This window comes from Coregonus clupeaformis, chromosome 21, assembly GCF_020615455.1.
Source record: "Coregonus clupeaformis isolate EN_2021a chromosome 21, ASM2061545v1, whole genome shotgun sequence".
Taxonomy (NCBI): domain Eukaryota; kingdom Metazoa; phylum Chordata; class Actinopteri; order Salmoniformes; family Salmonidae; genus Coregonus; species Coregonus clupeaformis.
Genome location: NC_059212.1, coordinates 24,103,153 through 24,119,918, shown reverse-complemented (window position 1 = coordinate 24,119,918; position 16,766 = coordinate 24,103,153). Strand labels below are relative to the sequence as shown.

General features: G+C 41.5%; 1 protein-coding gene across 1 annotated transcript in view; it reads right to left on the bottom strand.

Moving 5' to 3' along the window:
- The window catches only part of LOC121535123 (xenotropic and polytropic retrovirus receptor 1 homolog), a 51,217-nt gene extending 45,269 nt beyond the window's left edge, over nucleotides 1–5,948 (bottom strand). Inside the window, exon 1 of the mRNA XM_041841858.2 lies at nucleotides 5,493–5,948. Coding sequence (XP_041697792.1) covers nucleotides 5,493–5,561 — 69 coding nt within the window. The 5' untranslated portion in view covers nucleotides 5,562–5,948. The remainder of the gene's footprint in view (nucleotides 1–5,492) is intronic.
- Nucleotides 5,949–16,766: the final 10,818 nt, after the last annotated feature.

The following is a 16,766-nucleotide window of genomic DNA, read 5'->3' as shown; positions in this document are numbered from 1 at the left end:
CCTTATAAACTGCACACGCAACAAAAAAACTGTTGTTTTGACAAGTGGAAATAAATCACTAATATCGATTAGTGGGGAGATCAAGTGGAAACTGGAGATCTTTTTTACATCACTGGTTAGAGAACAACCTCCAGAAGACAGTCAGGTACAGTGAGGGAAAAAAGTATTTGATCCCCTGCTGATTTTGTATGTTTGCCCACTGACAAAGACATGATCAGTCTATAATTTTAATGGTAGGTTTATTTGAACAGTGAGAGACAGAATACCAACAAAGAAATCCAGAAAAACGCATGTCAAAAACGTTATAAATTGATTTGAATTTTAATGAGGGAAATAAGTATTTGACCCCTCTGCAAAACATGACTTAGTACTTGGTGGCAAAACCCTTGTTGGCAATCACAGAGGTCAGACGTTTCTTGTAGTTGGCCACCAGGTTTGCACACATCTCAGGAGGGATTTTGTTCCACTCCTCTTTGCAGATCTTCTCCAAGTCATTAAGGTTTCGAGGCAGTCGTTTGGCAACTCGAACCTCCCATTTCTATGGGATTAAGGTCTGGAGACTGGCTAGGCTACTCCAGGACCTTAATGTGCTTCTTCTTGAGCCACTCCTTTGTTGCCTTGGCCGTGTGTTTTGGGTCATTGTCATGCTGGAATACCCATCCACGACCCATTTTCAATGCCCTGGCTGAGGGAAGGAGGTTCTCACCCAAGATTTGACGGTACATGGCCCCGTCCATCGTCCCTTTGATGCGGTGAAGTTGTCCTGTCCCTTTAGCAGAAAAACACCCCCAAAGCATAATGTTTCCACCTCCTTGTTTGACGGTGGTGATGGTGTTCTTGGGGTCATAGGCAGCATTCCTCCTCCTCCAAACACAGCGAGTTGAGTTGATGCCAAAGAGCTTGATTTTGGTCTCATATGACCACAACACTTTCATCCAGTTCTCCTCTGAATCATTCAGATGTTCATTGGCAAACTTCAGACGGGCCTGTATATGTGCTTTCTTGAGCAGGGGGACCTTGCGGGCGCTGCAGGATTTCAGTCCTTCATGGCGTAGTGTGTTACCAATTGTTTTCTTGGTGACTATGGTCCCAGCTGCCTTGAGATCATTGACAAGATCCTTCCGTGTAGTTCTGGGCTGATTCCTCACCGTTCTCATGATCATTGCAACTCCACGAGGTGAGATCTTGCATGGAGCCCCAGGCCGATTGACAGTTATTTTGTGTTTCTTCCATTTGCGAATAATCGCACCAACTGTTGTCACCTTCCTTCTCACCAAGCTGCTTGGCGATGGTCTTGTAGCCCATTCCAGCCTTGTGTAGGTCTACAATCTTGTCCCTGACATCCTTGGAGAGCTCTTTGGTCCTGGCCATGGTGGAGAGTTTGGAATCTGATTGATTGATTGCTTCTGTGGACAGGTGTCTTTTATACAGGTAACAAGCTGAGATTAGGAGCACTCCCTTTAAGAGTGTGCTCCTAATCTCAGCTCATTACCTGTATAAAAGACACCTGGGAGCCAGAAATCTTTCTGATTGAGAGAGGGTCAAATACTTATTTCCCTCATTAAAATGCAAATCAATTTATAACATTTTTGACATGCGTTTTTTATGATTTTGTTGTTGTTATTCTGTCTCTCACTGTTCAAATAAACTTACCATTAAAATTATAGACTGATCATTTCTTTGTCAGTGGGCAAACGTACAAAATCAGAAGGGGATCAAATACTTTCTTCCCTCACTGTACATTTTGGAGTGATACATTTTGAATTGGGGGTCACCAAAACTGAAAGAAAAACACAATAGTTATTTGTTAATCACTCATATCGATATCACGTTGAAAACAATTGCATGAGAGGGGGAGATGAGGTTGCACGTCCTGTTAAAACTAACACAGCTCCAAAAACCACACGAAATCTGGGAATAATGTGTACATCACTAGGTAGAGGACAATTTGTAGAAGACAGCTTGCTACATTTTGAAGTGTTGCATTTTGATTCAAGTGGGTCACCAACGCTGTAAGTGTAACACATCACTTTTTTTGTTCATCACTTCCATCGATATCATGCTGAAATCAATAGAACAGGGGGCAAACGTTTGGTATGTAGCGCAGTTTAAACTAACACTATTCAAAGGCCACACGGAAACTTGGAATACATGGTTGGTTAGATGAGAACTTATAGAATGCTTATATCTATATTTTGGAAAGTCGGATGTTGATTTCGGGAGGCTGCCATCACGGAAAAGGGAACAGAACACTTTTTGTGTTAGTTAACTTAAACGAATCATGACGCGGCATAGGATATCAACAATGACAACAGTTGGTTGCTATTTAAGGGTGCAATATGCAGAAGTCACTCTGTCATTTCCTGGTTGCTAAAATTCAGTTTATAGTGCATTCTGAAAGTATTCAGACCCCTTGACTTTTTCCACATTTTGTTATGTTACAGACTTATTCTAAAATTGATTAAATTGTTTGTTTTTTCCTCAAAGGGAAGGGGTCTGAATACTTTCTGAATGCATTGTATGTGACAAAACAAGCAATCCATAGTGTAGTGAATCATTGTATCTAAACTGATGTGAAATATCTTTTCAATAAACAACAATATTGTATTTTCTGCTTTTTGAAGCTGGTGTACAAAACCGAAAGTAAAAGACGCAAAAACGAAATGTAAGAATGGGAAGCATAGAAATAGCGCACATAGACCTCATCTACCACTTATTAGACTTGCTTTCAATGAGAATAACAGATATATAACTTAGATCTATAATTCTGTGAATTTGGTCGGGTTGCCTAAAAAGTTACATAATGCAGCTTTAAGTGATGGTTTGACTGTCAAATCCATGTATTGGTGTGTGGTCAGCAACTTTTATAGAGAGACCGCCCTGATTCTTACAGACACAGGAGTTTGTCTCTTCTGCTGGTGTGAAGCAGGATGTGAAATCTGTCACCGCTTGAAGCTGGGATGTCCCTCCTACCATTTCATTCGCTCTTCTGACTGTCCATCAACTCCTGGCTGAACCCTACATCACAGCTACTAACAACGCATATGCCTGGTATCCTTACATCTTAACGCAGCAGGAGAGAGTAGTTCCGTCACTGTAGCACATTCAGAAATCTAAAATATTTCATAGTTTTGAAACAAAAAACACTGTTTGTCATAGACGGACAAGATGAAAGGCGAGTTCCTAACGAGTTCAGGAAGCCAAGCTAGAGCTATGTGAGACGTTCACAGCAATGGGGGGCATACGTTTTGATCCAGAGACCTTTAGAATAAATATGTATTTTACAGTTATAAGGAAGGTGAAATCTTATAGTTAGTCATTTTATAAATTTATTATACTTTATTTAGAAAAAATATAACTCATTTTAAGCCTTACTCATACAGTTTTGTTGAATAGGAAATACATAATCAAATATTTGTACTGTGTCCTTGAGCTTGTATCCTCAAAAGTGACTACACCTCAGCAATTTATAACAATTCTTACCAGAAAGGTGAGATTTTAACCTTTCTTGGAGTATGCAGCATTACTAGTTATTGTTTACGGCACGCTCATGATAAATCATTACTTTGGGGGATTCTGTAGATAACATTTTCGGTTACATTTAGTTACATTTCAGAGGTTAACTCCGCATTCTTAGTCCTGTGTATCCCAGCGTGTGACAAAATCAATGGTACAAAACCAAAGATATTGATCTGTCTCTCCCTCCCCTCCCGGAGGACCTGAGCCCTAGGACCATGCCTCTGGACTACCTGGCCTGATGACGCCTTGCTGTCCCCAGTCCACCTGGTCGTGCTGCTCCTCCAGTTTCAACTCTTCTGCCTGCGGCTATGGAACCCTGACCTGTTTCACCGGACGTGCTACCTTGTCCCAGACCTGCTGTTTTCAACTCTCTCCCTCTACCGCACCTGCTATTTCAACCTCTAAATGCCCGGCTATGAAAAGCCAAGTGACATTTACTCCTGATGTACTGACCTGTTGCAACCTCTACAACCACTGTGATTATTATTTGACCCTACTGGTCATCTATGAACATTTGAACATCTTGGAGAAAAATCTGGCCTTTATGGCCATGTACTATTAGAATCTCCACCCAGCATAGCCAGAAGGGGAATGGCCACCCCTCGGAGCCTGGTTCCTCTCTAGGTTTCTTCCTAGGTTTCTGCCTTTCTAGGGAGTTTTTCCTAGCCACTGTGCTTCTACATCTGCATTGGTTGCTGTTTGGGGTTTTAGGCTGGGTTTCTGTATAGCACTTTGTGACATCTGCTGATGTAAAAAGGGCTTTATAAATAAATGTGATTGATTGATTGATTATGTCATTGTGATGACTATACATTTACATTTACGTCATTTAGCAGACGCTCTTATCCAGAGCGACTTAATACTAACATCACCATGCTGAGGTAAAAAGGATGTGTAATTCCTCTAAATGTTATGGGGTGAAAAAGCAAGTTTGTGTAAGGTAGTAGCACAAACTGTCAACATTAGGGAAGTTAGCCCAATATACAATACTTTAATATGGCAAAATAATTCAACATGTCAATTTAAAGGTGCAATATGCAGAAATTGTTAAAATTCTAATAGTTCGCCTAATTTCAGTTTATGTGACAAAACAAGCAATCTATAATGTAGAGAATCATTGTACCATCTAAACGCTGTGAAATATATTTTAAATTGTATCTTCCGCTGTTTGAAGCTGGTGTACAAAACCGAAAGCAAAAGATGCGAAAACGAAATTTAAGAAGGGAAGCATAGAAATAGCGCACATCTACCGATTCTTAGATTTTCTTTCTTAGATTTTCTTTCAATGAGAATGACAGATCTATAGCTAACATTTCTATGGGAATTTCGTCGGTTGCCCAAAAAGTTACATATTGCAGCTTTAAGATGATAGTATATGTTGCCCACTCACAAACTATTGCAACAATGACATCTATTTCTCACTCTATTTCTTAACCATTTAGAGGGTTTAAAAATGCTCTCAAACACAATTTAACCAGGCGCTCTAGACTAGTCTAGAGCATCTATACTGTCTGTGCAGAAACCTGAACGTCTGAAGTCTCTAATCCTAGCCGATTAAACTCAACTCCACGATTTACGATGGAGTTGAGCCGCGACTAGTGTGGGCGGACTGGAGCACCGATGTCTCATTAAATTAGGTTTTTATCAAAAACTACTGATTTCAGCACCCAAATAGCCTGCAATTACAAACGAGATTGTTCTGTGTACTAGCAGGCTATTCATTGGGTGCTGAAATCAGTCGTTTTTCGTAAATCGTTGAGTTTAGTCCGCAAAGGTTCAGCCGAAACTATTTGTGATACTGGCTAGCTGGTTAGCGAGATAATTTAGCAAGCTAACCCGTTTTACTAGTTGGGTTGGCTATAAAAAATCAAGCTCCATTAAGAAAATCCCCTTTGGCAGCTACTGTAGATAGCATAATTTAGCTAGCTGCGCGAGCCAAAAAGCAAGCCAGCTAACGTTAGCTAGCTATTTACCTCATACTGGATGTATTGTTTTCTCCATTCAGGAGTGATGTGCGCCGAAAGGTGCTCCGTGAATTTCATCCTTCCTCAGCGGTTCCCCTCCCGGGGTTTCGACGATGAAATACTTGCTGTCAGATGACTTTCTTTGTGATGGATGGATATCATACAGCTAGCTAAAATGAAGCCAGCATGGACGATGTGACAATCACCACTGAACAATGTTTGTCATCCAGATTATGACTGTGCTGGCTGCTCGGTCCAAGAACCCCTTTTTCTCCGTCTCACATTATGGTCGGAGAACGTTGGCGGGACAGCCCCGAAACATTACTGCAAGATGATGCTCCTCTCCTCCTTTATCTTAACTATGTTGTCACTATAATAAAATGTTATTTCGCCTTTAGTTATTACTTAGACAATATTGTTTTTGTGGTTACACAGCTCTAGCCTCTTGTTCTGTAAAGTCGTTCAGTCGCCATCATTGAGCAGAAAGTGACGTGCTTGTGTCGTCACCACTCATAGAATGCACAAAATCAGGCGTGTATTCATTACGCCGATTCTGTTGCAAAACTTTTTGTCTGTTGTAAAACGTATTGCAACAGAAACCATTTACTCCAAACTGAAAACGTTTTGCAGTTTATATTTGACAAATTCAGGTCCGTTTGCTCTGTTTGCTTCAGTTTGGTTCTTAAACGGTCAACGGTTTCCGTTGCGAGACGTAATGAATACTACACAGTTGGATTGTTTTGTCCAAACTCTCACCGCTCCCTACATTTGGAATACGGTAAGAGCATGTGCAAATCGCCACAGGGCCTTTCTCACAATTTATAGTCTAAACCACAGCTTTTTCTGTAAGGTCCAAACCCTTGCCAGATGGTCAGACCTATCATACATTTGCGTTGTGAACATCATTGTCTCCCAGAGCAGTGCTATATTTATCAACAGACTATGAGTCGGAGCTTGATTGGCCCCAAGTAGGTCTGGCACCAAGGCGTTATGAACAGAGCTCAGACTGTTCCTTGGTATGCAACCAGCATAATAAGACACAAATCGTGACTTAGTCACTAGATGGCCATGCAATATTAAGGACAAATGTAGAGTAGGGATTGAGGGAAAGAGTCAGAGTAGGACTTGAACCATCAATTATGCACTTCCAGGGCAAATGCACAACCACCTATAAGGTCCAGACCTCTTGGTACAGAGTAGGCTATGCTCACATACAGTCTACACTATTCCAGCGTCTTGGTGGCACAACCACAATGAGAGTTGGACAAACTTCCAACAAAATTGAGAGATCACAGGGATGATCTCAGTGCTGCCAGTAATGTAGCAATTAATGGGAACAGTTGGAGCAGGACCTCAACCAGTAACTTGGCAGGGTAAAAGAGCACCAGACCTCCTCTTGGCAGAGGCAGTAGTGTACTCACATAGAGGGAGGGAGACCATAAACTACAAAATACATGTTCAGAATTAAAGAGCAAGTGCATTAACTCATTTATCTTAATTTTGGGTTTAGGGTTAGGTCACCATGATATGGTGAACTACTCTATCATGAGCATGGAAATTCAGGATACATGTGTTACTGTAATAAGATGGTAACCTAAAGTGAAAGGGTAGGAACCATAGTTTCAGTCTCTGTTTCCCAGGGGACCCCAATTATTGGGGAACAATAAAAGGTGCTATAAAATCACTCCTCAGACATGTTCAGGTGAGAGCATTGTGTCCCTAAAGGTAATGTGTAGTATAAGTTTATTTCTGTGTGAGCAACTATTTTGTGACTATACAAAATAGTGATGTTGATTGGGGTGTGGGCCAGTGCTCTGAGAAGGTATGTTTGTTTCGATGTTACACTAACACCGGGTCAGGCCTGTTTTCTGTCTTCGAACACATACAAAATCTCAATTCAACCCCAGGTTGTACTCCATGCTACGTTGTTTCATTGATTGAATTGCAGTAATCTCCAGTCTTCACTGTTTCCGCCTGAACCACACGCTGTAGACTGTAACCCTTATTTAGTTGTTAATCCATTTACATACATCTTTGGCATGACAATGAACACAGAGAGAACATGGTTAAAGCACACAGACAGGACCAGCAGGCTTTTTTAAAGGCTCTTTCATACCCGTGATGTATCTGAATACCTCTATATATAGCATTGGACACAAACTGGACAACACCGGAACTTGTGTGAATGTGAGTTTCTTGTGACAACAGCGCCCCCAGGTGTCAATATCAGATATGCCTAGAGCATAATGTCACCAAGCACTGCCCATAGGTACCGCCAAAGTTGGTGGATAAATGAAGATATCCCTTAAAGGTCGTTTACCATTGAACAAATGGTCACAGTTCTGATCAACTTAAGGGGTGGCTCTCCCAAAGGCACCAATGTGATAGCAGCTGGGTCTAGTCTACTTAGTTAATTGACTGAAGGCCTATATGAATGTCTCTGGTACAGCTACCCCTCATGTTGCCTAATAAATCAGCCTGTGATACCAATTATTGGTATAGAGTCTGAAACAAACCACTGCAAAAAAATTGTCATTTACTCTACCGGTTGTCTGTGAGTTTGGTCCTTCAGCTGGTCAACATTTATGGCAAATGTTTTATATGTTTTACATTTTAGTCATTTAGCAGACGCTCTTATCCAGAGCGACTTACAGTTAGTGAGTGCATACATTTTCATACTGCCCCCCCGTGGGAAACGAACCCACAACCCTGGCGTTGCAAGCGCCATGCTCTACCAACTGAACTACACGGGGCACATACACCATTTGTCCTGCCAGCTATCTATTCCTGATAACCTATACAGACACAGTGTAAACATTAACACAACTAATGTTGTGGGTTCGATTCCCATGGGGGGCCAGTATAAAAAAATAAATAAAAATAAATAAAAAACATATGTATTCACTAACTGTAAGTCGCTCTGGATAAGAGCGTCTGCTAAATGACTAAAATGTAAAAATGTAAGAAGAAGAAAGGGGTGTACTCTGCTAGCTACTATCCAGAGGAAAGTGCCCCTTCCATATCCTTGTCTGTACATAATGCCCTGAATCTATTCTACAACGCCCGGAAATCTGCCCCTTTTATTCTCTGTACCCAATGCACTAGAAGACCAGTTCTTAAAGCCTTTAGCCGTATCCTTATTCTACTCCTCTGTTCCTCTGGTGATGTAGAGGTTAACCCAGGCCCTGCAGCCCCCAGTATCACTCCTACTCCCCAGGCGCTATCATTTGTTGACTTTTGTAACTGTAAAAGCCTTGTTTTTTTGCATGTTAACATCAGAAGCCTCCTCCCTAAGTTTGAGTTACTCACTGCGTTAGCACACTCCACCAACCCTGATGTTCTAGCAGTGTCTGAATTCTGGCTTAGGAAGACCACCAAAAACTCTGAAATGTCCATCCCCAACTACAACATTTTCCGTCTAGATAGAACTGCCAAAGGGGGCGGAGTTGCAATCTACTGTAGAGCTCTATCATACTATCCAGGTCTGTGCCCAAACAGTTTGAACTTCTACTTCAAAAAATCCACCATAAACTGGGATATGCTTAACACCCCGGCCGTCCTACAATCTAAACTAGATGCCCTCAATCTCACACAAATTATCAAGGAACCTACCAGGTACAACCCTAAATCCGTAAACATGGGCACCCTCATAGATATCATCCTGACTAATTTACCCTCTAAATACACCTCCGCTGTCTTCAACCAGGATCTCAGCGATCACTGCCTCATTGCCTGCGTTCGTAATGGGTCCACGGTCAAACGACCACCCCTCATCACTGTCAAACGCTCACTAAAACACTTCAGCGAGCAGGCCTTTCTAATTGACCTGGCCCGGGTATCCTGGATGGATATTGACCTCATTCCGTCAGTAGAGGATGCCTGGTTGTTCTTTAAAAGTGCTCTCCTCTCCTTCTTAAAGAAGCATGCCCCATTCAACAAATTCAGAACTAAGAACAGAAATAGCCCCTGGTTCACCCCAGACTTGACTGCCCTTGACCAGCACAAAAACATCCTGTGGCGTACTGCATTAGCATCGAACAGCCCCCGCGATATACAACTTTTCAGGGATGTCAGGAACCAATATACACAATCAGTTAGGAAAGCAAAGGCTAGCTTTTTCAAACAGAAGTTTGCATCCTGTAGCACTAACTCCAAAAAGTTTTGGGACACTGTAAAGTCCATGGAGAATAAGAGCACCTCCTCCCAGCTGCCCACTGCACTGAGGCTAGGAAACACTGTCAACACCGATAAATCTACGATAATCAAGAATTTCAATAAGCATTTTGCTACGGCTGGCCATGCTTTCCACCTGGCTACCCCTACCCCGGCCACCAGCTCTGCCCCCCCGCTGCAACTTGCCCATGCAAATCGGAGGGCCTGTTGTCTGGACCTCTGGCAGTCTCTATGGGGGTGCCACAGGGTTCAATTCTCAGGCCGACTCTATTCTCTGTGTATATCAATGATGTCGCTCTTGCTGCTGGTGACTCTCAGATCCACCTCTACGCAGACGACACTATTTTGTCGTCACTATTCCTAGCGATCCTTGACTGTGCTAACAAACCTCCAAACGAGCTTCAATGCCATACAACACTCCTTCCATAGCCTCCAACTGCTCCTAAACGCTAGTAAAACGAAATGCATGCTCTTCAATCGAACACTGCTTGCACCCGCCTGACCGACTAGAATCACAACTCTCGGCGGGTCTGACTTAGAATATGTGGACAACTACAAATACCTAGGTGTCTGGTTAGACCGTAAACTCTCCTTCCAGACTCACATTAAGCATCTCCAATCCAAAGTTAAATCTAGAATCGGCTTCCTATTTCGCAACAAAGCCTCCTTCACTCATGCTGCCAAACATGCCCTCGTAAAACTGACTATCCTACCGATCCTTGACTTCGGCGATGTCATTTACAAAATAGCCTCCAACAATCTACTCAGCAAATTGGATGTAGTATATCACAGTGCCATCCGTTTTGTCACCAAAGCCCCATATACTACCCACCATTGTGACCTGTATGCTCTCGTTGGCTGGCCCTCTACATATTCGTCGCCAAACCCACTGGCTCCAGGCCATCTATAAATCACTGCTAGGCAAATCCCCGCCTTATCTTAGCTCATTGGTCACCATAGCAACACCCACCCGTAGTCTGCGCTCCAGCAGGTATATCTCACTGTTCATCCCCAAAGCCAACACCTCCTTTGGCCACCATTCCTTCCAGTTCTCTGCTGCTAATGGCTGGAACAAACTGCAAAAATCTCTGAAGCTGGAGACTCTTATCTCCCTCACTAACTTTAAGCATCAGTTGTCAGAGCAGCTTACCGATCACTGCACCTGTACACAGCCCATCTGTAATTAGCCCACCCAACTACCCCATCCCCATATTGTTATTTATTTTGCTCATTTGCACCCCAGTATCTCTATTTGCACATCTTCTTCTGCACATCTATCACTCCAGTGTTAATACTAAATTGTAATTATTTTGCACTATGGCCTATTTATTGCCTTACCTCCATAACTTACTACATTTGCACACACTGTATATAGATTTTCTATTGTGTTATTGACTGTATGTTTTGTTTTATCCCATGTGTAACTCTGTGTTGTTGTTGTTTTTATCGCACTGCTTTGCTTTATGTTGGCCAGGTTGCAGTTGTAAATGAGAACTTGTTCTCAACTGGCTTACCTGGTTAAATAAAGGTTAAATAAAAAATAAAAATAAATAAAGTTATTTAACTGTTTAGAGGTCCAGTACTACCTTTGACATTTATATCACCTGGCACATGCGCAAAACCATGTAAACGCCTGCAAGACTTCAGTTAGTATGCATGCATCTTGTGCATCTACTTCCGTCTTGTGCACATTACTTAGGTCATAAGCAAACAAATCTTGATTGCCACACACAGAGACCCACGTTTTGAAGTCGGTTTAATAATACTTTCCTGTGGATATTTTGTCTCAAATGTTGGCCAGCTGAGAGATCAACCTCATGGGCAATTGGCAGAGTAATTTCAAATATAATTGTATTCAACATTTGTGACAGACAAGGGACGTTTTTCTTTCTTCTATGTAAATGTGCGTGGCTATGCTGTTCAGGCAATGGAAAGCATCACCACAATCGGGATTATCCCTCATGGGGACTTGGTTATGTAGTTTATTACAACAAGGTCTGGTATTATTAGAATGAAAAGTGAATATGGGACAAAAGAACATGTGATTGAAGTTGAATCCAAAGTAGATAGTTGTATTGAAAGTAGACATTATGGGGAAATTATGCAAAAACATAGAGCTTGCATGTCTCCCTGGACTCTGCTCTGGCTGCTAGTAAAGAAGATGAATATCTAAAATAAAATAAAAATATGTATTCTTTGCGGACAGTGATTTTACTCTCTGTAATTCTCACAAATCGTAATTTTTGTGTAAATGTTTAGTTTTTCTTGTATGGATTCAAAATGCTGTTGTGAATAGGACAGCTAGTACTGACCCCCAAAGAGGGTTGTTTACATGCTAAGTTAACCCTATATTAAAGAGTGACAAGACCCCACAAAGCTATATCCTCTTGGCCATGAAAATGAATGAAAGTTGAATTACTGGAATTGAACTCAGAAAATGAGCCTTGTGTGATAATTTTTGATTGTGTGAATATGCTGCAAAGTCAGCTCCACTATTTAGTGCTGTTGTGTGTGTGAGTGTGCTAGTGTGCGGGTGTGTGTGTATGTGTGTCTGAGATAGAGAAAGATCATAAATACCTAAACACAACTTTCTTTCTCAATAAATCTTTATTAGGCATGAGGTTAACAAACAGTGATTCTCAAAAAAACAGTGGGCCTAACACACCATACATAATGGAGGACAGCATTTGGAATGGATTCCTCTTGCCTTTCAATTACATAACAGTTGAGTTTGCTTTGTTTTGACGCTCTAAGCAGCCAAAGGCAGACTAACACCATGATGACACTGGCCTCATCGGCCTCTGGTCAAATTCAGCACCTTGCGTTGTGGACAGCGCCTCTGTGCCGCACCACATATTGCTGGCTTGAAATGGCAAACGTATGTCTCCCTGCAACGATAACGAAGTGAAATCTGTATAGCAATTATATTTGGTGGTAGAATCCCTAATTTATGCGTTATTGATTAGGCTACAGATGCAATGCTATAAAATAAAAAAATAAAAACAGCGTCGCGTCCATTTAGTGCTGTAGGCCGAGGGCTCCGCTCTTGGCATTCACCGCGTGCCTTAATTGAATGACTTTAAATCAAGGTCCGCTGTGAACACGGAGAGCCGGAGTCTAAATCATGGATGGAGAGAAAAAGGCGTCACCGGTCTCCATTTTAGGCTAGCCTATCCATAATCTCACCAAAAGGGAAAACCGGTCCTTGTCCCGTCGGATGGGGGTGCATTCCATATAGCAAAGCCTATTTTCCATATAAGGTGTTGCAGCCAATCGAGGCGGTCAACAATAACTCAATTGTCTATTCCTAAAACCTGCGTCTCGAATTTGGATAATGTTTGGCCCCTGAAATTTCGTTGACTCAACCTCGGCTATTCATAAAGAGATCACCAATACGCCTACGAGATAATCCACGGCAGCCATTATAAGAGAATGAAGTTGGTCAGGCACGGCCGTGCATTTTAGTCCTTGCAGGAAAGGCTATGCGGTGCACTGATTTTGCATGTTGTAGGCTACCACAATGAAAACACCTTAAAGTGAAAAGCGGTGGCACATTTGATGTCTTTACGCGTCTGTCATGCAGCATAAGCAAACATGTTATTTACCATAGTAGTATGACTAGAATAATCCCATAAAAAGACCAAGGCCGTTATTCCTCAGGCATTCATTCAGAGATGGAGGGGAGATAATCTAGGCCAAACAACAACAACCAACATAGCCTACAACACCACTAATCCGACATTGAATGCAAATATTTAAAAATTCTGCAACGCCCTAATTCACTGAAAAACGCAAAGAAGAAAAATACAAAATACACAAATAACCTAAACGATTACACATTTAGCCCGTGTCTGGTTGAAGGGTAACAATGATTAGGCTAAATAAAATAATATAAAAATGCTGTCAAATACCAACCGTGCGCACAAAGGTAGTCTATTCTGTAAAGAGAAATAACATAATTTTATCGAAATACAACCCACATAAATACAACTGCACAGGTTTTAACTGCATATAGGCTATTCTGGTCAATGGCGCATTCTTTCCTCAGGAATGATCCCCAGTCGCATAGCACTTCTTATCACGACTGAGTTCGTCTCCAGAATTCTAGGGATTTTGATTCGATGCCGGAAAAAATCATTTCAAATCTGATCTAATAGCCTACATCCTCGTTCGGCATTCTTCTTCGGTGAGAATTGTACTATTATATGTCGTTCCAGACGATAGCAATTTAGCATCCTTTCAGCGCGAGAGGATTACTAGCAGGGTCAGTGACGTCACCATGCAGACAGATGCTCCAAAGTCCCTCTCATCCTCATCCAATGCCCTTGAGACTGTTGCTGCGCTTGCAATTTTACCAGCCTTTTCTCAAATAGCTATTTGCAAAGACGTCCATCTATATTTTTTTCCACAAGTCAGCAATATTTTCATATGCAGTGTGAATATTTGTGTCTAGGCTTGCACATAACTGTGCATGATGACACATTAATAAACTAATGACTCAATTATGTCTAGGCCTAATTCTAATAGGCCTACTCTCTTCAGATACCCATGCAGCACAAACTTTGGGTATTTTAGCAATAGGCCTATCAGAATATTTGCTAACTATAACAAGATTTACAAGATATAGGAGCCATCCAAATAAATTGTGCATAATTCAGCGATGGACATACTGAGTTTGCCACTAGAAAGCAGTACAGCCACACAAAGCACCTTGATGCAAAGTTAAATGGAATTCAGCCACACTGAGAAAGAAGGTTAGATTTGTATTGATTAGTCTGGACTGATTAGCTCAGTTTACAGTTGCCTCTGGCCAGCCAGGGATGTGCTTGTGTCCAGTCTAAACACATGATTCAATGGCTCTATTCTTCAAATTCAGTAGGTCATTCCATTATAAACCTGTCACCATATTCAGTACATTGTGCACTCGATGTTCATCAGAACATCTCTCCATATAACAGACGAACAGAAATGCTACGGACAGAGCGAGACATGCCCATGATATTCTGCTTATCCTTTTCCTCTCTTCCTAGTTTGCACTTTCAGTCACTAGTTCCCTATGATGGAACCACATCTGTTCTGCCTTAAGCCTGCATCAAACCATGTGACTCTTTGTGGAGCAGCAGGCTATACCACATCCACTTTATCTAGCTGGACAGTATAGAGAGATTGAATTGGTAGCCTTGTGATTTAACCAATGAGGGTGGAAATGAACAAAAGATGAATGCTTTGGTTTACAAAACATCATCAGCTTGCTTTTAACCCTCGATATTGGGGAAGGGCCGATATTGGATGAAGGTGAAATCCCAAGTTGCATGCGGTCACACACCTTAGTTTTGACTCTTGTTACCTCTTGAATAGCTTTAACAGCTGTTACACAGCACAGGCACCCGTTTATGACATGTGATTTGTTTGTTAACTACTTAATATCAAAGTAATCCTGCTTTCTTAAGTAATAAAAATAGATTGAATATGTGAGAATTATGACCTCACTCCTTTTCTCTTAACACTGACATCATGCAGTAGCAGAACAGTATGCTCATCCCTTTCAATATATTAAAACAGATCCAGATCTCAGTGCTGTTAATGGGCCTCCGTCTTGTCCTTCCCTTATGACTGCTTGAGGCAGAAGTTGCCCTTACACACAGATCTAAGATCAGATTTCTTTGCATACCTGCAATTCTAACATCTGACTCTGCACTGGTGGTTGGGGGCAACTACCTACTCCTATATGACCACTGATACATACAATAACTGGATAGGTATCCAACATATTGCTCTCAAATGATCAGTGCTTTCAGAACAGTGTTAGTGAAGGAAAGGATTGAAGAAAAGGGAAGGAAAGTTATAAAGCCTCAGTAAGAGTGCTGAGGTGTCCTGGGATGTAACCAGGTAACCAATTCCTGGTAGTGAGATTTGCAATACCTGAAGGTCCCAGCTTTACCTACGGAATAGTGTCTCATCTCACCTAGTTCCCACCGGCCATGGGATTAGTATTCATGAATGTGTGTGCTGGGCCATGTTTCCATGACCCTGTCTAAGCTCTCGCCTAATTGGTTAATTAGGGCAGATGGTTCTGTGATAAGAATAGATGGGACAGTCTACATGTCAGGCATGATATAGGGGAAGTTTAGGGTAACCAGTTCACTCCCAGGGAATGTTGCACAAGTCTACTTGTACAGGGAACTGACATGGCAGAATAGAATGAAATAGAATATAGTTAAATAGAATAGAATATAATTAAATAGAATATAATTGAATAGAATAACTTTATGTTTCCCAGAAGGAACTTTGGGTGTTTTTTTGCAGCTAAGATGACTCCTGTTGATATGATTGCCCCCTGTTTTTCATAACCTTGATGGGATTGGATTTAGCCCTCTCTATGAAGTCAGCATATGAAGACTATAGGGCAAATAATCTCAGTCTTGCTGTATAAATTACACTCACCTTGGATCAGGGCCATGCACAGCACATACCTTTCTGGGGTCAGGTACTCAAAATAAAAACAGGGGCACCCTGATAGAAAAAATAAATACTTTCATAATTCATATCTCGAAATTCATAACATACCAAATGGCTCTGTAGTGATTTTTTAAAATATTTTTTTGCATGGCCTATTTATTTCTGCAACAACACCCTCTCTCATCATCACAAATTGTAAGCAAGGCAGTTAGTTAGTGGCTCCTAAACACATGATTGACATCAGGACAAGATGGTGGGCTATCAGATGATCATTGATGTTGATGTAGGCAAAATCTTCTGGTTAGCTAGACTGATTTATGTTACTGATTGCATCTTTGAGAAGTCCCAGATATTTTCAAACATGTTTGATTTTCTCGGTACAAAATCTGCAATGCTCTTGTAGTGTGAGATGTGCAACAACACGTTTTGAGAACGGATGATCAGCAATAGCCAATGAGAGCTAGCTCGCCAGAGAAGAAGCCAGTGAGATGATGACGTTGTTTTGCATCACCCAGAATGTGTAGACTCGAGCAGGAGCGATGACTAGGCGACTACTAGTATGCGTTTGTACTTGCCTTAAACCAAAGCGTCAAATTGTTACAGCTCTAAAGTTCACAAGCAATGTTATTCAATTCGAAATGTTGGCTAGAT